Source organism: Rhinopithecus roxellana, chromosome 1 (assembly GCF_007565055.1).
Source record: "Rhinopithecus roxellana isolate Shanxi Qingling chromosome 1, ASM756505v1, whole genome shotgun sequence".
Classification (NCBI taxonomy): Eukaryota; Metazoa; Chordata; class Mammalia; order Primates; family Cercopithecidae; genus Rhinopithecus; species Rhinopithecus roxellana.
In genome coordinates this window covers 191,088,711-191,110,687 of record NC_044549.1, presented here as the reverse complement: position 1 = coordinate 191,110,687, position 21,977 = coordinate 191,088,711, and the positions used below count along the sequence as shown (strand labels likewise).

The 21,977-nt window shown below is 35.5% G+C and overlaps 1 protein-coding gene across 4 annotated transcripts in view; it reads right to left on the bottom strand.

Moving 5' to 3' along the window:
- The window catches only part of LOC104656744 (short transient receptor potential channel 1), an 80,512-nt gene that overhangs the window by 52,593 nt on the left and 5,942 nt on the right, over nt 1-21,977 (bottom strand). The window contains exons 2-4 of one of the 4 annotated variants that reach the window (XM_030934869.1): nt 16,003-16,157; nt 8,987-9,088; nt 4,153-4,355 (exon numbers count right to left, since the gene is read on the bottom strand). In XM_030934869.1, coding sequence (XP_030790729.1) covers nt 4,153-4,355; nt 8,987-9,088; nt 16,003-16,157 — 460 coding nt within the window. Of the gene's footprint in view, nt 1-4,152; nt 4,356-8,986; nt 9,089-14,106; nt 14,276-16,002; nt 16,158-21,977 lie in introns of those variants that run through there. The other 3 variants (XM_030934881.1, XM_030934871.1, XM_030934873.1) reach the window with 3 other exon arrangements.

Genomic DNA, 21,977 nt, shown 5'->3' with positions numbered 1-21,977 from the left:
GACACCAATATAAAAATACGGAAATATGTAATTCCCTATGTCTAAAGAGCTTTTAAAACATGAATTTCATATGGTTCAACCTAAATATTTGGCCAACTATAAAAAGAACTGTAGTAAATGAGGCAAGATTAGTAATAGGCAGGCAAACAATAAAAAAGGAAAGGAAACATGAATGGAATTCTGTATAGGCAGAAACTGGGAGAGGGGATTTCTAACATGTAACTAAGCCATTGATGAGACTAGTTGCCAATCTAACACTGTAGCGAAGAGTCACATTTCTTTATTTCTTTTTTAGATGGAGTTTCCCTCTTGTTGCCCAGGCTGGAGTGCCATGGTGCAATCTTGGCTCACTGCAACCTCTGCCTCCCAGGTTTAAGTTATTCTCCTGCCTCAGCCTCCCAAGTAGCTGGGATTACAGGTGCCCACCACCACGCCCAGCTAATTTTTTTGTATTTATAGTACTGATGGGTTTTCACCATGTTGGCCAAGCTGGTCTTGAACTCCTGACCTCAGGTGATCCACCTGCCTCAGCCTCCCAAAGTGCTGGGATTACAGGCATGAGCCACTGCGCCCAGCAAGACTCAACATTTCTAACCAATGGCAATATTAACCATTAAGGAACATGTATAGAATACCAAACTAGTAAGAGTGGTTAGCTCTAGAAATGAAAAGAAAAATTGAGATTGAACAATACTTCCCTTTAGAGATTCTGGCAATATGGAAGCATAATGTCATAATACCTGAATCTTACTGGCTATATTATTCATTCATTCTCATATCAAAATCACTCTTTTTGGAGATTCATTCCATCCAGTTATTCCAATACTCCTTCATCATCATCACTGTCATTTCCTACCTCCGTGTCACTCTTGTATATTCATTGAGGACTGTGGCACTAAGCAGTCTCTCTCCCAAGCCATTTTCTCCCACTATGCCAGAAGAATTCCATATTCCTAAGATGACCCCAGCCAACATCCTACTCTCTTGGTAGATACTAAGCCAAGTTTTACAAATTCATGTGCCTTCAGGAGTTATGTTGGTAATAATATGAATAAAGCTGAGTGTACATAGGGCTTACTGGCATTCAAATTCAAAATTATAAAAAACACTATGCAAGTTAAACAAAGCTCTTCCGCAAATTAAATTTAACTGGCAATTCATTTCTTTGCTATCTTTCCCAATTCCGGTGTTTTTCAAGTTGTTTAAAATTTTTGTCTTCCACTAACAGATAACAAATAAAGACTCCTTCTTTAAAGTTATTTGAAATTTCAAAATACATCAAATATTGAGACTAAAACCAAATCACAGCTATTATATCACTGAAAATGTTTTTCTAAACTACAATGGTTCACTACCCTTCCCTGGCCCATTAGGAAATACTACCCTGAAACTACACCATCTCTAAAATATAAAAACCAATTGTCTTTTTTTTTTTTTTTTTGGGACGGAGTCTCGCTCTGTCACTTAGGCTAGGCTAGAGTGCAGTGGTGCAATCACAGCTTACTGCAGCTAGAATACGGTGGTGCAATCACAGCTTACTGCAGCCTCAACCTCCTGGGCACAGGCAATCCTCCCACCTCAGCCTCCTGCATAGCTGGGACCACAGGTGCAAGCCACCTCATCTGGCTATTTTTGTAAAGACAAGGTCTAGCCATGTGGCCCAGGATGGTCTGGAATTCCTGGACTCAAGTGATTCACCCGCCTCGGCCTCCCAAAATGCTAGGATTATAGGCGTGAGCCACCATGTCCAGCCATCTCATTTTCTTATTGCCAATATATTGGCTCTTCAAATTCTGAGAAACCTTGCTATTTCTCTTTTTACTAGTTTTTTTTTTTTTTTTTTTTTTTTTTTTTGAGACAGAGTCTCACTCTGTCGCCCACGCTTTAGTGCAATGGCACAATCTCAGCTCACTGTGACCTCCACCTCCCAGGTTCAAGCGATTCTCCTGCCTCAGCCTCCCAAGTAGCTGGGACTACAGATGCATGCCACCACGCCCAGCTAATTTTTGTACTTTTAGTAGAGACGAGGTTTCTCCAAGTTGGCCAGGCTGGTCTCGAACTCTTGACCTCAGGTGATCAGCCTGCCTCAGCCTCCCAAAGTGCTGGGATTACAGGCGTGAACCACCATGCCCCCAAAGTGCTGGGATTACAGGCGTGAACCACCATGCCTGGTCTCTTTTTACTAATTTTGTTAACCTCCTTTTCTTCTGCAGTTCTACTTAGCAATTCCCAGAAATCACTTACGTCACTGTGGTTTTGATTTGGATTTCTCTAATGACCAGTGATTATGAGCTTTTTTCATATGTTTGTTGGCCACATAAATGTCTTCTTTTGAGAAGTGTCTGTTCATATGCTTCACCCACTTTTTGATGGGGTTGTTTTTTTCTTGTAAATTTGTTTAAGTTCCTTGTAGATTCTGGATATTAGCCCTCTGTCAGATGGATAGATCGCAAAAATGTTCTTGCATTCTGTAGGTTGCCTGTTCACTCTGATGATAGTTTCTTTTGCTGTGTGGAAGCTCTTTAGTTTAATTAGATTCCATTTGTCAATTTCTGCTTTTGTTGCCAATGCTTTTGGTGTTTTAGTCATGAAGTCTTTGCCCATGCCTATGTCCTGAATGGTATTGCCTAGGTTTTCTTCTAGGGTTTTCATGGTTTTAGGTCTTATGTTTAAGTCTTTAATCCATCTTGAGTTAATTTTTGTATAAGGTGTAAGAAAGGGGTCCAGTTTCAGTTTTCTGCATATGGCTAGCCAGTTTTCCCAACATATTTATTAAATAGGAATCCTTTCCCCATTGCTTGCTTTTGTCAGGTTTGTCAAAGATCAGATGGTTGTAGATGTGTGGCATTATTTCTGAGGCCTCTGTTCTGTTCCATTGGTCTATATATCTGTTTTGGTAACATTACCATGCTGTTTTGGTTACTGTAGCCTTGTAGTATAGTTTGAAGTCAGGTAGCGTGATGCCTCCAGCTTTGTCCTTTGTAAAATTTTTTATTAACTTTTTTCTTTTCAGACTATTAAAAATTAAGAGACAAACATACATATTAGTTTAGGCCTAGGATCATCAATATCGCTGTCTTCCACTTCCATATCCTCTCCCACTGGAACGTCTTCAGGGGTAATAACATGTATGGAGCTGTCATCTATGACAACAATGCCTTCTTTTGGAATACTTCCTGAAGGACCTGCCTGAGGCTGTTTTAGTTAACTATTTTTTATAAGTAGAAGGAATACACACTAAAATAATGATAAAAATATAGTAAATATATAAACCAGTAACATAATCATTTATTATCATTATCAAGTATTATATACCGTACAAAATTGTATGTGCTCTACTTTTTTTAAATGACTGGCAGTGCAGTAGGGTTTGTTTACACCAGCATCACCACAAACATGTGAGTAATGTGTTGCACTATGATGTGACCACAGCAATGACATCAGTAGGTGATAAGAATTTTTCAGCTCCATTTTAATCTTACAGGACTAATGTCATATATGTGAACTGTTTTTGAACCAAAATGTCATTATGTAGCACATGACTGTATGTATAAATGTTTCTGTTGAAAATCAGATTCTCAAATCTAGCCCAGAACCATGTATCTTATACAGAATGCCCATGTGAGATCTTGCTCAACCTATGACAGGGTATTTTCTTGGTCAATCAATTCTGAGTTGTTCTTAACATTTTTAATTGGGGAAACAGGAAGAGATGATCAATAAGAAAGAGAAAAAGACTTGAACATTGTGTGAGAGGTGAAGATAGAGGCATAAAAAGTCAATATTTAGTTAGAAAATAGTTTTGATTTCTTTATAAATGAGATAGGAGGTGGTATCTCCACTTCTTCCATGTCTTGAAACATCTCTTGGATTAATAAACTCTGTCCCTAAAAAGCAAATAGTGCCCCTGCCAGCAGGTATAACTTCATTCATAATTTGAAGGATTTTTGCAATTATTCAGCATTTGGTGAACATTTCTTAAAAATGCAGAATGCATTATATAAAGCAAAGGAGCTACAAGTTTGGCTTTCATAAGTCACCCCAGCATAACATTTCTTAAAAGCTGCACAGAAAGAATACCAATTTTAAAAACCAGCATTGTTGATATATACTATATCACACATCTATTTATCAAAAGTTTAATGTTCTAACCTGGAATGTCGGAGGCTGTCCTTTTTGTTTTTTGCAGAACACAATGTGCATTCACAGCCAACTGCATGAGGCTTGGGTAGAGATACATCCTGTTTTAAGAGCATTGTAAGAATTTCATAGTTGTTACGATGAGCAGCTAAAATGACAGGCGCAACATCCATAGTCGTTGAATACTCAGGATTCTGAATTCGTTCCATTAGTTTCTGAAAAATATTTATATAAATGTCCAAAGTTATCATTTGTGACTTCAAAAAATATATTTATCTGAAGAATGAAATGAAAAAACAGGAAGGCACAAAGAACTTAAGAATTATTTAAGGAATATGTTAAACATCTTGCTTGGACTAAATTTTTCTTTGAAACCTCAAAACTTAACTCTAATTAATAAATGCAATGTAATCGTAACAGACAAAATCTTCAATACATAACATTCATATAACTAGAGATTTGTTTTTTTCCAACAAAGAAGTGAGAATATCTACAGAAATATCTTAGGGAAAAGTGTTTAATTTTCACAAGATTATAGAACCATGTCTGACAAAAATAAAGAACAAGAATGTTAGAAAACTATATTAGAAAAACAAAAATGCTAAAAAAAAAATAGGGAGAATATTAACGTGGTTGAAAAACTACAAGAATTTCACCTCTATGGCAAACCTTATCACACTGACAGCAATGCAGCTACATGAAAAGGGTAATAGGAAGCACTCTTCATTTTGTATAATTTTCTATACATTTTCAATCATTACATATACTACTTCCTACTATAAATGCCAAGAAATTTACAATAATGCTAATATTTAATGAGTTCTGGAACTGTTAGGCACTTTACATTTATCATCTCATTTAATTGCCACAGTAGCTTGCAAAACCTAGCATTATAATCCCCATGAAGAAACTGAGGCTCAGAGAAGTTAATGTGCCTGAGCCACAAACAGGGTGGCTGGGTGCTGATCAGAATCCAGGTTTATATTACTCTGGAGCTGGAGCTCCTTCTACTACAGGAGCCCATGGGTGTGGTAAGAGCATGAAATGAGGAAAGTAACATTAGTAATTAAAGAACCAGGCTTAAATAAAAAGGTTGACTACTTTATAACTATCATATTTTCTTTCAAATACTTCTTTCTTTTTCGCAATATTATAAAAGTAGTATATATACTTATTATAAAATATCTGAAAATACAGAAAATCAGAAAGAATTTTTAAAATACCCATATTCCTACTACCCAAAGAACATGTTCCAGTACAGTATTTCATTCTAATCCTTTCTCTACTACACCCCCCACCCCCTGACATTTAAGGACATCTTTGGCATAAACAGTAGGTATCCTAAGAACCAATGATTAAACAGTGGTCCTCAATGTCTCCAAGATCAGGGACCCTTTTAATAATCCATAAAGCAGGATCTTTACATAACCCAGAATCTTCAGAAAAAAATAATTCATGCACAGAATTTTGTATGCAATTTGAGGAAGTTCATAGATTCTGTATTCAAGTATTTTATTTTGCTAATTTACCATAAACATCTTTATGAAAAGAGCGTTTTCCAAATTTAGGATTATCTCATCAACATAAAAGCCCAGAAGTGGAATTATGGGTCTAAAGGCCATGAACAGTTTTGAAGCTCTTGAAACATATTGTTAAAGTCCTTTTAATAGTTTATATTACCAATAATATAGGAAGGTACCCATTTCCCACTAAAGTTTCACTTGCCAGCCTTAGGCATGATCACTCCCAATTTATAGTGAAAAATACTATCATGAAATTGTAATTTAATTTCCTTTCATCACTGGTAAGTTTTAATATTTTCTGATATACTTATCTGATTTTCCTCCTCTTTTATGACTAATTTGTTTATATGCTTCTTATTTATTAATTGAGGACTTCAAATTCATGGATTTATTTTAAAATTACAGAGAAACCTAAAACTAGTCCTTTTCCATCTTATCATTGCATTACAGGTTATAAAGAAGAAAAAAATATGTATTTAATCCCTTAAGAGAAAAGTGGTCCTCATGTTTCCTATGAAACATACTTAACTATATGAAAAACACCACTAGATATGCATAAGATTAAAGTTCATAATTCCATTGTTCATAATATAATCTGTATACTATTAAATAAAAAACCTAAATTTGAAAGTCAATTGCCAAAAAGACAATCTGGCAAGCCAAGAATAGAGAATGAATTCATTGAAATGCTAAAAGAATATTACCATTATTGAAATGCTAAAAGAAACAATATTTTTCTTCTGCTTATAGTCAGTTTATATTCCCAGTAGTTATTTAAAATATATAAAAATATTGAATATTGCCTCTCTAGAAGTAAAAGGGCTATCAAGATATGATGTTGGCTGGGCCTGTAATCCCAGCACTTTGGGAGGCCGAGAAGGGTATATCACCTATGGTCAAGAGTTCCACACCAGCCTGGCCAACATGGTGAAACCCCGTCTCTACTAAAAATACAAAATTAGCTGGGCATGGTGGCATGCACCTGTAATCCCAGCTACTGGGGAGGCTGAAGCAGGAGAATCACTTGAACCTGGGAGGTGGAGGTTGTAGTGATCTGAGCTCACGCCATTGCACTACAGCCTGGGCAACAAAACAAGAGTGAAACTACGTCTCAAAAAAAAAAAAAAAAAAAAAAAAGAAATGATCTTGCTGTCATTGGGTGTATTTAAATAAAAGCTGAATAGAGGAATAGAGTAAAGACAGAGTAGAAAGTGTTTTGTGTGTGTGTGTGTGTGTTTTTTTTTTTTTTTTGAGACATTTTGCTCTGTCACCCAGGCTGCAGTGCAGTGGCTCGATCTCAGCTCACTGCAACCTCCACCTCCTAGGCTCAAGCAATTTTCCTGCCTCAGCCTCCCAAGTAACTGGGATGACAAGTGCACAGCACCACGCCTGGCTAATTTTTCTATTTTTAGGAGAGGCGGGGTTTCTCCATATTGGTCAGGCTGGTCTCAAACTCCCGACCTCAGATGTTCCACCCATCTCAGCCTCCCAAAGGTTCTTTTCCTAAGTAGGTGAGGGCTGCCAACACTAAGATTTAATCAGTAGTGATAATGGTGATTAATAAAACCAGTTAATGGTTCCAGTACTCAAGCACACTACACCCTACCCTTCCCCCACAGGAAAGGAAATGGACTAAAAGGCTAGAAGATGGGACAGGTGTACCAAAATATAATAATAACTGCAAGATAAATGGCAGAAAATTGAATGGTATTTTAGATATTTCTGATCCTTTGGATAGGGACTTTATTCTTAGCCCTTTGTTCCTTATTCCTGTTGGTTTCTTACCATCGCTTAAACTAGATGGTACTATCCTCCAGAGAAAGTCACATTTTTGTAACAGTCTGAATGAGAGTAAGATTTTTCAGTTAATATATAAAATAAAGTATGCAATTTAGCAGAGCCTCTCACAGTTCTCAAACATAGCAGAGAGTCAACAACCAATTTATAATTCTTTCTTAAAAAAGTATTTTTCTTCTGCTTATAGCCAGCCTATATATCCAGCAGTTATTTAAACTGCTTGTTTCACTATATCGTCACCAATAATGAATGTTATCATGTTTAAAATTTGATTAAAAAAAATAAAATTAGCATATATGTAGTAGTGACTATCCTCCTAATTACAAAAGCAATAAAGAAAAATAAAAAGAGTACAAAAAAATTTGTAATTTGATTATTCAATGAGAGATGATGATTGTTAGGTAACATTCTGTTGCATTTCCACACAGTCTCTTTTCTATGCATATTTTTAAGCTTGGATCAAATTATATGTACAATCTATTTTATTTTTCTTATTCCACTTACTATATTTTCCATGTTCCTAACTATTCTTTTAAAAATACTGTTTTAATGACGGCATAATATTCCATCGTACATATATGTAATCATTTATATTTCCTATCTTCTATTTTGGAATGTTTAGATTATGTCACATGGGCTTTTAAAAATTACTACAAATAAGATCACAACCAACATTTTTGTCCACATTTCTGCTCATTTCCTTGATAGGTTCCCAAAGGAGAAAGCACTAAGTTAAAGCATATGAACATCTTTCTTATGACAGATCCTGCCAAAACATTTTCCAAAATACCTGCCTCACTAGTTGCATATGAGACTGTAATACTCCCTTGCTATCAATGATTTTTTTTTTAATTTTCAACTTTAATAAGTAAACTTGGTAAGTTTAAAATTAGTATCTTAACCGTATTTGATTGTCATTAAGATTTAACATTTTGTATTTTCTGCGATTTTTACGTCCTTTTCTGTTTTTCACCAATTTGTCCAATATTAAGATGATTAATTTTTGATACATGCTGCAAATATCTTTTGCCAGTTATTCATCTGCTTTCTAAATTTTGTCTGATGTTTGGATTCCAAAAACTTAACTTTTTTAATAGCAAAAACTGTGCCACTGTGATTTCTGTCCATTGCTTTTATGCACATAAAGTCTTTCCATTCCCAATCAGTTAAATATTCACCTACATTTTCTTCCAGTTTATTGGTTTCATTGTTTACATTTAATTCCTATCTATCTGCAAACTAATCTATATTTTCAACATTACCTGCAGAATATTTCAAACAATAAATACTGGTCCACAGTGACAAAATTATGGAAATATCAACTAAATTAAAAAAGCTTTCCTGAAAGAAATACTAATTATTCCTGCAAGTGTCTACTTACTTTAAAGTAATATTTTACAGAGTGAGAAAAAAGATCTATTTTTTGAAAAAAGAAAATAAATTTGAGGGAAGGAAAAAATGGCAATGGGGCAGGAGATCTACTCTGGTTTAAAAATCCAAATTAATAAATATTTAAGAGTACTAACTACTATAGTTGGTCTTGATGATCGTTTTGGTCGATGATTAAGTAGTATATCAACAGCTCCCACTACTTCAGAGTCGATTGCCACCAAAAGTGCATCTGCAGACTTTAAAAAAAAAAAAAGTTAAAAATGAAAATGGAAGATAAAAAGGTAAACTACTTCTTTTTACTAATCCATAAATAAAACTTTTTAAAAATTTTAAACTGTATTATATACAGTAATACTAACTTTTCAAAAACGTTGACTGTACAAATAGTAGTACATTTGCTTGCCTTAGGAGTACTTCTGTGTACCACAATACACACGTTTCTGTCCTGGTTTCAATGCATGAGTTGGTAAAATAATGCATGTTTCACTAAAGGGATTATTAGCGTAACAGTGCTGATTCATGCAGCAGTTAAAGTTGAAAATTTTTTTTCAAGATCTTTACTCTTGAACTGTGGACCAAAAGAATCTTAACAATCCAAATCTATAAAAGAAACTGTCAAGAACTTATTACTACACGTAAAGGATTGTTTTGAGTCTAATGAAACGATCATCATCAATGCAAACAGGAATATGGGGAGAATATCTAAAGGGAAGAGCCTTCTGTTCCCATTTTTAAAACACATGGCTGACTAAAATGCTACAAATTTGACATTTATGAGCAATTTTATCAAGTATAATCCACAAATAGGCTACCAAAGCTCATAGAGACAGGAGGGAGAAGTGACTTTATCATTCTACTCCCAATCTATAACTCACTGTGAAGATCCGACTTTAACAAGAGGAAAAAGTAAGGAGACTCTGAGGAAATGGGGACTTTTCAACTCTGTAACAAAGCCTATAGTCCTATTGGTAACTATAACATCAGGTTTTTTGATTTTTAGGGAAAACTATAAAGGAAGAAGGAAAACATAAGGATAATGATTCAATTTAAGAAAATGCCCTGATTATTTTCAATCTGTACATTTTAACTGCTATAATATTTAATAACTATTTAAATCAATGTTCTTGCTCTTGGGAACAAAACTATATCAGATCTTTAATATTCTTTGTAGCTGAAAAGAGTAAAGTTTATATCCACTTTATCTGGATGTAAAAAATAGGACTAAAAGTAGCAGGCTTTACTTGAATATCTAAAAATAGGACTATACATCTCAAAAAAAAAGGGTTGGAGTCCTCATAGGAATCACCTATGTTTTCCCACAGAAAAACACCCCACCCAGATGGGAAATTTAACCCATTGTACTATCCCTTAAAACTTTCAGGGTTCATTGAGCTGTGGCCTATGCTTTAAAGTCCTAGCATTATTATTCTGCTTTGCAAACATTTCTCTTCAGATTTTAGCATATTTAGTCAGTTGAAGGAAATGAACAAAAAGAATGCTATATCCATTACTACTAAATATTTCATTTATGATTTTTAATTTTTTTTTTTTTTTTTTTTGAGACGGAGTCTTGCTGTCGCCCAGGCTGGAGTGCAGTGGCGCAATGTCGGCTCACTGCAACCTCCGCCTTCCAGGTTCAAGGGATTCTCCTGCCTCAGCCTTCTGAGTACCTGGGACTACGGGTGCATGCCACCACACCTGGCTAATTTTTGTATTTTTAGTAGAGACAGTGTTTCACCATGTTGGCTGGGCTGGTCTCTAACTCCCAACCTCAAAAGATCCGCCCACCTCAGCCTCCCAAAGTGCTGGGATTACAGGCGTGAGTCACTGCGCCTGGCGTATGATTTTTAATATTAACCAATAAAGCTAACTACAGTAATGCCATCGCTTGCGAAGTCAAACACCAGGCAACTTCAACAATCTGAAAAATAGCCATGGATTTAAAAACAGCAACATATTGAGCTGTCACAAACAAACTCCATGGGTATTATTTCCCAAAAGAAACAGACCCAATCATTCTGATTTAAAATTGTTTATAAATGATGAGTATCTGTCTTTCCCAAGTATCCTCTCGATCATTACTGAATAAAAGAATAGCTAGATTAAAACCAATAGCGTAGAGGGAAAGGAAGAAAGAATTACTAAAAGTTGACTACTGAAAAGATTAAATACCAGTACAGCAAAATCACTATCCATGCACAGCAGTCTAAAGCCACTTAATGTAAGGACAGACATGTTAATAGTTTCAGACCATATGAAGCAAAGTAAAATAATTACATTCTCTATTATTCCAACTAAGGATGGTAAAGTTAAATTATATTCAGCTACATTAGTTAGTAAAGAATAAAGATTTACATTAAATCTTTCAATGCTTAAAAGGATAAGCTTCAGCTATAAAAATATTCATTTACGTTAAAATGTCTTGTAAATAAGGAGTTACCATTGACTTATTCTGCACAAATGGTATGTTATTTGATAAATCAATGGCAGTTATGAGGGAAACAAATGTTTTACATTATTTTAAAAATACACAGTTATACAAAAAATCCTCACTAGTTTTGCTTTCCAATTTCTCAGATATTTGACAATTCTTTATTAAAAGCTCTTCAATACATATACTTATTACATATTTATGAGATCATTATCTTCCTTCCTACCTTAGAATTTGTCTTTTCAACAATTCCCATACTCTTTCCTTTAAGCTCAGAGTAAAAAAGTTACTTATTTTCTTTCCAAAGCTACATTTTCCACCTTAGTCTTCTATTTGATGCTCTCCAATCTTTAGAACCCTGGTCCTTCATTTGCAGAAATACCAGTCTCATCTCCCACCTCCCAGAACTTTAAATCCTTCCTCACTCTTTGCTAACTTGCTTACTAGCTCTTTGCTAACTTGACTTAACTCCATCTTTCTCTTACCACTCAAGTTTTCTTCTTCCTTTCACTGTGTCAAACTTTGCAAATCAAAGTGTATCATTTCTCCAATTCTACTGATTCCATAGTTTCAAAATCCAATTACTTTTTCTACCTTCTAATTTTTCTTAATCTCTAAGCAATATGTTAAAAACTATTTTTTTTGGCTTTCACAATGCTGTACTATCCTAACTGCCTCTGATATCTTCAACAATTCATTTGGTCTTTAATCAAACACTTTCCATGTAATGCTCTTTATTAAATGTAGATGTTTCCTTAAGAATGAATCTGCACCAGCCCTTTGCTCTTCTCCATGATTTCACCTACTCTCACAATGATGATGGGCATTCCCATGGCCATGACTGCTTACTGTATCTCTTTAGCCTGATCTCTCCCTAGAAATAAAATGTTCATCTGTGTTTGTCTGATGAGGACTGCCTGACATCCGCCAAATCAACAAGGATAAAACTGGAATTCACATTCCCTTGCCCCGAGCTTTACTTAGCTTCTGAACTTAATGTTTTCCTTTCTTCCTTTTCCTAGTCACCCATGTTTAAGATTTCCAAATCATCCTGGACTCCTTCTCAATTTCCCCCTCCAAATCAAAATATTCACTAAGATTTGTCAATTCCTCACAGTAGTCTCCAACCTTTTTGGCACCAGGGACTGGTTTCACAGAGCAGGTAGGGAGATGGTTTTGGATGAAACTGTTCCACCTCAGATCATCAGGCATTGGTTAGATTCTCATAAGGAGCATGCAACCTAGATCCCTTGCATGTGCAGTTCACAATAGGGTTCGTACTCCTATGAGGATCTAATACCATCGCTGACTTGATAGGAGGCAGAGCTCAGGCGGTAATGATCGCTCTACTGCTTACCTCCTGCTGTGTAGCCCAGTTCCTAACAGGCCACGGAACCATATAGGCCATGGACCCATATCTGCCTTTTTCCCCCTCTTCTTATAGCCACTGTTTTTCTTACAGCACTGTTCTGGTTCAAGCCTTAACCTCTTCATATCTAGATTACTACAAAAACTGTTCACGTAGGCTATAGCCTTTCCCACTTTCCATTTCCCAATCTATACTAAATTCAGCCACTAGATTAATCTTTCTAAAATACCACTGGACACATGACATCCTTTCTCGAAAATCACGTAACGATATCCCCTATCTATTATATAAAACCCAAATTCCTTATGGTATCCAAGGCCCTTTGTATCCATTTTGTTTTAATTATTTTTCCTAATTCCCACTACTCCCCAACCCAACTGTTTTGTTCAAAAACGCTAAATCAATTCACTGTCTCAAAGATATACATTGCACATGCCTTTGTTTATATCCTTCTCTACATCCCCTGTTCCCTGTCTTTACATGTTTGAGAGTAGATTAGCATAATAGGTAAAAGCATGGATTCTGGAGCCAGAACCTAAGTTCAAATTCCAGGTCTGCCATTTACAGTGTGACTTTAGGCAAGTTACTTAATCTTTTTTACCTCAGTTTCTTCCTCTCTAAAATGGGGATAATAATAATATCTAGGTCGGTCGCGGTGGCTCACACCTGTAATCTCAGCACTTTGGGAAGCCGAGGCGGGTGGATCACCTGAGGTCAGGAGTTCCAGACCAGCCTGATCAACATGGAGAAACCCCATCTCTACTAAAAATACAAAATTAGCCGGGCGTGGTGGTGCATGTCTATAATCCCAGCTACTCAGGAGGCTGAGGCAGGAGAATTGCTTGAATCCAGGAGGCAGAGGTTGTAGTGAGCTGAGATCACGCCATTGCACTCCAGCCTGGGCAACGAGAGCAAAACTCCATCTCAAAAAATAATAATAATAAAATAATATCTAATTCATCCCTATGTTGTGAGGATTAAGTAAGTGAACATATTTAAGGTTCCTGGCAGAGAGAAGTATTATATAAATATTAGCAATTATTAATATTTCAAGGCTGAGTCAACTGATACTTTTCCAATGAAATCTTTCTTGATAGCCCCAACCTATTCTATATTTCTAAATAATGTATATTAAATCACAAAAGTTTAAACATAAAATAGGGTTTCTTAATAGTAGCACTACTGAAATTTTGGGCCAAATAATTTTTTGTTGTGGAGACTGTCTTGGTTATTGTAGGATGTTCAGCAATATTCCTAGCCTCTACCTACTAGATAACAGTAGTAACCTGCCCTCCAATTGTGAAACCAAAGTATCTTCAGACATTGCCAAACGTCCCCTTATGGTGACAAAATCATTTGGTTGAGAACCACCAATATAACACAAGATACGTGAAAGCTCTTGTAAATGCAAAGCAATATAAAATGGTCAAGTACTATTAGCATTCAACACTTACCAAATACACCTTTGTATTACTGGCCAATTTGTCTTAAAGATCCTATCATGCAGAACCCATGTTTTACTTATTCATTTCCATTCATGCCCAACCAAAGGCCTTGGGCATTTGTGGATTGATAAGACACAGGTAACCTGGACAGAACACAGTGAACTAGAAAGAGCATGGGATTTGCAATTAGAAGATTAAATTTCAAATCGTAGTCTTGTCCTTACTAATTTTAGAACTTTGGGAAATTCATTAAAGTCTATGAGCCTCAGTTTTCTAATCTATAAAATGTAACATCGATATAGCTTGACTGTGATGTCCAAATGTGATCAAGTATATGAAAGCACCAGGTATAATGCAAAACTATTACATGTATATAACCATGTGTAAAAAGACAAAATTATAATACCACAGTAATTCTTTTATCCAGAATCAGTGTGTGAATTTTTTTCCACCCTTATTTTCTAGGTAACTGAAGCTTATGCCTTTAAGTGTTTAATTTTAAAATTTGAACTATTTTGATGGAAGTCTTCTGCTTTCGTGTCTTGTAGACACACAAACACACATATATACAGTCTTTCTTCTAAAACAATAGGTACTGAATATAATTTAACTCTTCCTTATTGACTCTGGGCCATTGTTATAAGCCTTAATTATCATCCTAACCTACAGCTGCCTCAGAGAATGTCAGATATGTAATGCTGTTGACCTCTGTTAAATAGTGTCAGAGGTACCACGCCTCATTTTGTTCCACTGCAGCTCTCATGCCCCTTCCATTGTCCCTCAGATTCTCTATGGATTAGAAATTAATCATGTTAAAATGGAACCTAAAATGAGAAAAAATAGACTCTGATGGAGGACTCCTATAACTAAAGTTCATAAATTTAATTTGTAAACTTCATGGCAGCAAACCACTGGCTGCTCAGAGGTTATTTTTTACTTACTTTCTGCTTCTCAATTGTGGTCTGGATAGCTGAAGTTGCTGGGTAAGCAATTCTTTTTTTTACTCCAAACATATACATGGAGACAGTACCACATGTTGCTTTATACATATATCTATTTTATATATATATATATATATAATAGCAATGTACATAGAATTACCCTACTTATATTCAGAAAATCTGCTGCAAATGTCTCCAGATGACACTGAAAAAAAAGTGCCTCGTTAAAAAAAAAACAGAGGTAGAATTAATGTGCCAAGTCCCATCATAAGCAAACCAAAAAGGAAAGGAAAATAATAATATCAAATTTCCTTCAGAATCTCTAGATGAACTTTCAAGACTTACACACACATGCCTTTTTTCTACCCAAAACTGATATGAAGATAAGTAGGAAGGTCTGTATTTTATAGATGAATAAAAATCATTCATCTTTAGATAAAAACAAACATTAAGTTTCAAACAAAAAAATAAAATTTAATAAAACTTAGGAGAAAACCAAAGTCAAACTGAAAACTGTTTTGAGTCAGGAACATTTTGTTGATGTCTGTAACTAATAGGGGTCAGAAAAAAAACTATTCCTCTGACATTTGCAGAGTGTTTGTACTATTTTAGATATATAATATAAATATTGTTAACATAGGTAATGACAACCAAGTCATCTTTAATAAGCCATGGATAATTTACCTCTATCAGACAGATGTGGGGAAAATGACACTTGGGAGGAAAAAGATAAATCAATTCAAAATATTATACTTTTCAAAAAGGTTTTTTGGTTTGTTTTTAAAACTTTTAGTGGTTCAAAACCAAATAAAAGATGAAAGAAAGAAAGAAGGAGAGTAAGAGAGATAAAGAAAAAGAAAGGAAGAAAAGGAGGAAAAAGAAGAAAGAAAACAAGAAGGGAAGAAAGCATGGCATATCTAACAGCACTTAGAAGTTAACTGGATTAAATTATCTAGCCTTGTACCTGACAACCGTAGTCCAAAAGAAGCTGCAGTATATCCAAGTTTTCGTTTTCAATAGTTATGGTAACAGCATTTCTCCCAAGCACATCTACGCAATTTATGTTCAAGTCACCTGAACTGTTTTCCTCCAAAATCTTTTTAACCATATAATAGTCACCTAAATAACAACATACAAACATAATTTAATATCCATGACATATCAAGTAAGGATGACTGTAAAGAAAAACTTAGCTTGTTGAATTAAAAGATTAAAAGCCTAAACTCATTTCTGTATATGAAAATGTACACAGAAAATGTGAACATTTCCTTGATGAAAATTTATATCTTAATAAAATAATACGTATATCAGCAGCAGACATAAAAAGTAGAAAAATTTTATATGTACAGAATGAAATAAAAATCATTAGTTTAAAATTAATAACTGAATGATCATAAAAGGAGAAACTTTTGGAAGATATTTAAAGCAATTTAATAAAGGATGCCCAAAGGCACAGACTGGAAGCTAGAAAAATGAGATGGAAAAAGCTTAAAGAATTAAGTTTTATATCTCAAATATACACAGACATTTACTTACACAACAGAGTTAAAAATGAGATCTAGTAATAATAAGTGGAGGATATTATAAAGAGGTTTTACAGGAATAAACATACTTTGGAAAAGCAATATACATACATATATATTTAAGGATATGTATAGTAAAGGGAAGGATGTCTGAAAATCCTCTTCCCTACTCCCCACTCTCCCAACACACACACCACACACACACACACACACACACACCCCATCTCATTAATTAAGCTGATTAGATTAAATGACCAGGGAATATTCAGTTCACAGAATTCTTAAGGCAGGACTAGGATTAGTGCCTGACCTGTTAGGAGCAGGCAAATTGCCTTCTTTGTGACTGTAGCCCACAACAAAACAGTTGTCCCATGAGAGGAAATGACAACAATTACAGCAGTAATTATTTTCAGCAAGGCCCCACCGTATTTGTCTGCTGACCAGATGGTACAGGAATATGAGGAATAAATCAAAAGAGAAATGCTAATTAAATAGAGAAAAAAAAGCAAGGGGGGGTTTTGCTTGTTTTGTTTGACTTGTTAAATATTAGACAAATTAGCCATTTTAAGTGATGTGCAAATATAGTTGCTCCTTAGAAGTCTATAAATAAACAGGGAAAGAACAATCAGCATAGAAAATAGAAAAAGAAATGATTTCATTATACAAAAAAAGAAAATACTGAAACTGGGCTAAATAAGTGAGTAAGAAAGACAGGTAACAGATTTTATTTGTTAAATTTTCAAATAAATTTGCTACTATTTTTAATCTATGGCTTTAAACTCCCTGCCTCACACATACAACTTCTTTTGAAGGAAGGTGGGTGATAGTTTTCTTGACAACGTATTTCCTAAGGTCCCTCAAGAAGAAAACTAGTCACAAAAAGAAATAGTTTCCCCATAGTACTAGTAGTTAATAGTTAGACACAAATGCTCCCTGGGAGAACCTTATCAGACAGACACTTCACAAAGTGATGTTCTAAGTCACAAGTTGAACCAATAGTGACCAAAGATAGATCAGTGAAAATTTATCGCTATTACTGGAAAGTGACATTTAAAACCCTATTTCAGGTGAATCTATTTCAACATCTTAGTAGTAGAATGCTACACATAAAAATTCTGCTATATTTTGTTACCATGATGTGTCTAGGTGAGGAGTAATTTTTTATTTATCCCGCTTAGGACTCATTAGGCTTTCTAAATTTGTTTTTATTCTTTTTTAATTTTTATAGAGATGAGGTCTCGCTATGTTGCCCAGGTTTGTCTCAAATTCCTGGCCTCAAGCAATCCTCTCGCCTCGGCCTCCAAAAGTGCTGGGATTATAGGCGTGAGTCACCACATCAGGCCTAAGCTTTCTAAATCTAAGGATTTCTACCCTTCATTAATTCTTCAGTATTTTCAGCCATTATCTCTTCAAATATTGCTTCATCTCCATATTACTTTTTCTCCTGTCAACTTCTATTAGGCATTAAGTTAGACCTTCACATTTCAACATCTGTGTCTGTCAAGATTTCCTGTTTTTCCTTTTTTTCCTCTCTCTTGCCTGCATTCTGGGTAATTTCTTCACACATTTCTTCCAGTCACTTATTTCTTCTTCAGCTTCCAGTCACATTCCTCCTTTAATCCATTCACTGACTTCTTAAAAATTTAATGACTGTATTTTTTATTTGTATAAGTTTTACCGGATTTCTTTCCAACTCTTTTATTTTCTTATGTTTTCATTTCCTTATTTTAACTTTTTCATCATTTTAAACGTAATTATTTTATGGTCTCTGTATGATAGTTTAATTATCTGAAAGGAGGATTAATGTGAACCCCAAGACAACAAGAGGCAGGATCATGGTTATGTATTCTTAAAGGAGTCTTACTTTTACCCTTATTCAGAGCCCACAATAACACAAACAAGCTTCTATGAAGTCTCCATGTGCTGGTAGATTGGTTTTTCTCCTCATCTACCTCTTTGCTGAAGGTACAGTCCTTTAAGGATCCTGGTTTTATGCTTAGATGCTGAATCCAACTCCTCACTTTGTACAGTCTCCAGGCCTTGTAACCTGTTCCCATATGGGCATTAAGACTCAAATCTATGCAATGTCCGGAACAGTAACTCTTATCCCCACCCATGGAGCAGCCATAGTGTCAGCTCACAAACTCCTGGTTTTCTTCACTTTTGTATCTTGGTTGTTTCCCTTACTTTCTTGAAAGCTCGGCTGTTTATTTAACTGGATGTTCATTATATTTCAGCTATCATTTCTAAGTGATTTGAAGAAGAAAGGTTTTCAGATTATCTAATCAACCATATTGCTAGAGACAGAAAAGTAGGAAGAACTACATAAATAAAACCTTATGACATTTTATAAATTTCAGGTATGGCAAATAGACAAAAATAATTGCTACATGTTTATAAGTTTAGATTGTTGTTAAAAAGGAAAGTGCATTACAAATATCACATATTCCAGCTTTAAAGGTTTTTTGTTTGTTTTTAAGACAGAGTCTTGCTCTGTCACCCAGGCTGGAGTACAGTGGCAAAATTCGGCTCACTGCAACCTCTCCCTCCTGGGTTCAAGCGATTCTCCTGCCTCAGCCTCCTAAGTAGCTGGGATTACAGGCACCTGCCACCACGCCCGACTAATTTTTGTATTTTTAGTAGAGATGGGGTTTCACCATGTTGGCTAGCCTGGTCTCGAACTCCTGACCTCAAGTAATCTGCCCGCCTTGGCCTCCCAAAGTTCTGAGATTACAGACATGAGCCACTGTGCTCAGTCCTAAAGTTTTAAAGGGTATTTCTATTGTAGTCAAGGAGCTATACAAGAAAGAAAGAAAATCCCTAAAAATCAAAACCAAATACTTTTCATCCCTAAAAATAAAAAGTTCCACCCTGCTACAGCTAACACAGTCATGCAAATGAAAAATCATGTTACAGTCACAGAACCTATAGGAAACCTAGAGTCGTTGCTAAGCATTTCAGAGAAGTTTGTATTTGCAATTCATTTAAAACAAGTACTATGTCAAAAAAAAAAAAAAAAAAAAGACCAGAACAGTCTTAATTTTTAGGATGAGCATATATGTAAAAAGAGGTTAGAAAACTTAAACAGCAAGAAGTTATAGAACAAGAATTACAATTCAAAATGCCTGTGTATGACAGACAAATATATAAATGCCATTCATTTTATACTGAAGTTGCTTTCAAGAGTTACATCTTGTCTTTTAAAATATAACACATAGAAGGAAGTGCAACATAATCTGTTTACTTTTTTGGCTAGATGGTAGACTTTTTCAGTGAAGGAAAAAGAAACGATTTTCAATCAATTCCACAGGGAGTATACCAATTCAATAGCACGTCTTCTTAGCTCCCTCTCCAAAACATCTCCCATAATCATCTACTTGTCTCCATGTATACTGCTACCCGCAGTCCAAACCCCCATGATCTTCCTCCTGGACTCTGCAATAGCCTCTTAACTAACACAGCTGCTGACCAAGATTCTCTCCTTGACCAAACTCTAGTCAGGCTTTTCTGAGCCCTTCACAAGGCCTCCACCTTGGCCCATATAAGCTTGAACAAAACACTAATGTTTCTAACAGCCGAAGGCCAGATCCCTAGGATGACCCTAGCTGCTCTTAAAATGCCTGCCCGAGAAAACTTAAAGCCAACATAAAAATTTACTTTTGTTCCAGCCAACACCTGAAGACAGGGCCCCTATCTCCCGCCTCCAGAGAGGGTAGGAGCCTAACTCCTTAAGTGCCATTAACAAACTCAGATGGGTTTCACGTGGACCAACTCCCCAAGCCCTGTATTTTGCAATTTTTCACTTCCCTGATTCCACTGAGCCCACACTCACTCCCTTCCTTGTTTACTCTTTTCCTTATTGCAACTTATATTACTTATTAATACTTTATACTGTAGCACAGGGTTCAACAAAGTTTTCTGAAAAACGGTTAGATAGTAAATAGTTTAGGCTTTGTGGGCCATGCACTCTTAGTCACAACTACTCAACTCTGCCCTTTCAACACAAAAGCAGCCATAGACCATATGTAAACAAATGATAGTGGATGTATTCTAAGAAAATTCTGTTTATGGACACTGAAATCTGAATTTTATAGACTTTTCATGTGTTATGAAATATTATTTTTTAACCATTTGAAATATAAAATGTAAAAAACTAGTTTTAGCTCCAAGACCTCACAAAACAGGCAGATATGGTCTGTGGCCCATAGTTTGCTCACTCCTGCTCTAGCCCCACCCCTTCAATCCACTCTCCACTCTACAGCTAGAGTTATCAGTTAAAAATTCAAAACACAGGCCAGGCACAGTGGCTCATGCCTGTAATCCCACTTTGGGAGGCTGAGGCGGGAAGATCACAAGGTCAGGAGATTGAGATCATCTTGGCTAACACAGTGAAACCCCGTCTCTACTAAAAATACAAAAAATTAGCTGGGCGTGGTGGCGGGCACCTGTAGTCCCAGCTACTCAGGAGGCTGAGGCAGGAGAATAGCGTGAACCCAGGAGGTGGAGCTTGCAGTGAGCCGAGATTGCTCCACTGCACTCCAGCTTGGGCGACAGAGTGAGACTCCGTCCCAAGAAGAAAAAAAAAAAAAAAATTCAAAACATATCAAGCTTACAACCTTCATGATTTTCTAAATAAAGGCCAAATTTTTACTGTGGCCTACAAAGCCCTATAGGACGGGTGGTTAGACCTTGTTACCATTCCGAATTCATCTTATGCCTCTCTACGGCTCAGCCAATGATCATTCCAAACCAGTTTTCCAAACTGCAGGTTGCAAACCATTAACAATCATGAAATCAATTTAGTGAGTCCTAACCAGCAATTAAAAAAACATGAACTAGTATACAAAATACCAGAGTGATCCCACAGATCCTCAGCAACAAATTTACTCTCGCCAACTGTAATAAATCCTTGAGAAATACAATGGAGAAATGTTATAATACTGATAGAACAGGTGATTCCACCTCTTCCTCATTAGCATTTTGTTTGATTTCATGGCAAAGAGAGCATTAATGTTGTTCAGTTTAATTTTATATTAACCACATTTGAAGTTAGTTGTGAAGTGTGAGAGAATTTAATGTCAAAACATTTGTAAAGCTTTCCAAACCAAGTTTCTGTAACAAACTTGAGTGTGGCAATTGCAACATTCTAACTGAAATATTACAAATGATGCTAAAAACAGAAAATTTTATTAAGAGGGAAAAGAATGATGATGTAAAAAAATACAAAGACATGATCAACTTCAGTTGCTGGATCTGGAAATATAAATGACAATACTAATAAAAATGTTAAGTTGACATCCAACTTCAAATTAGTTTGAATCAAATTCTAAAAAGGAAAAAAAAAAACCATGCAGACTTTTTACAGTGAAAATGATTTAAAATGTAGCTTTATCAAATGCGCAAAACTCTGTATTAC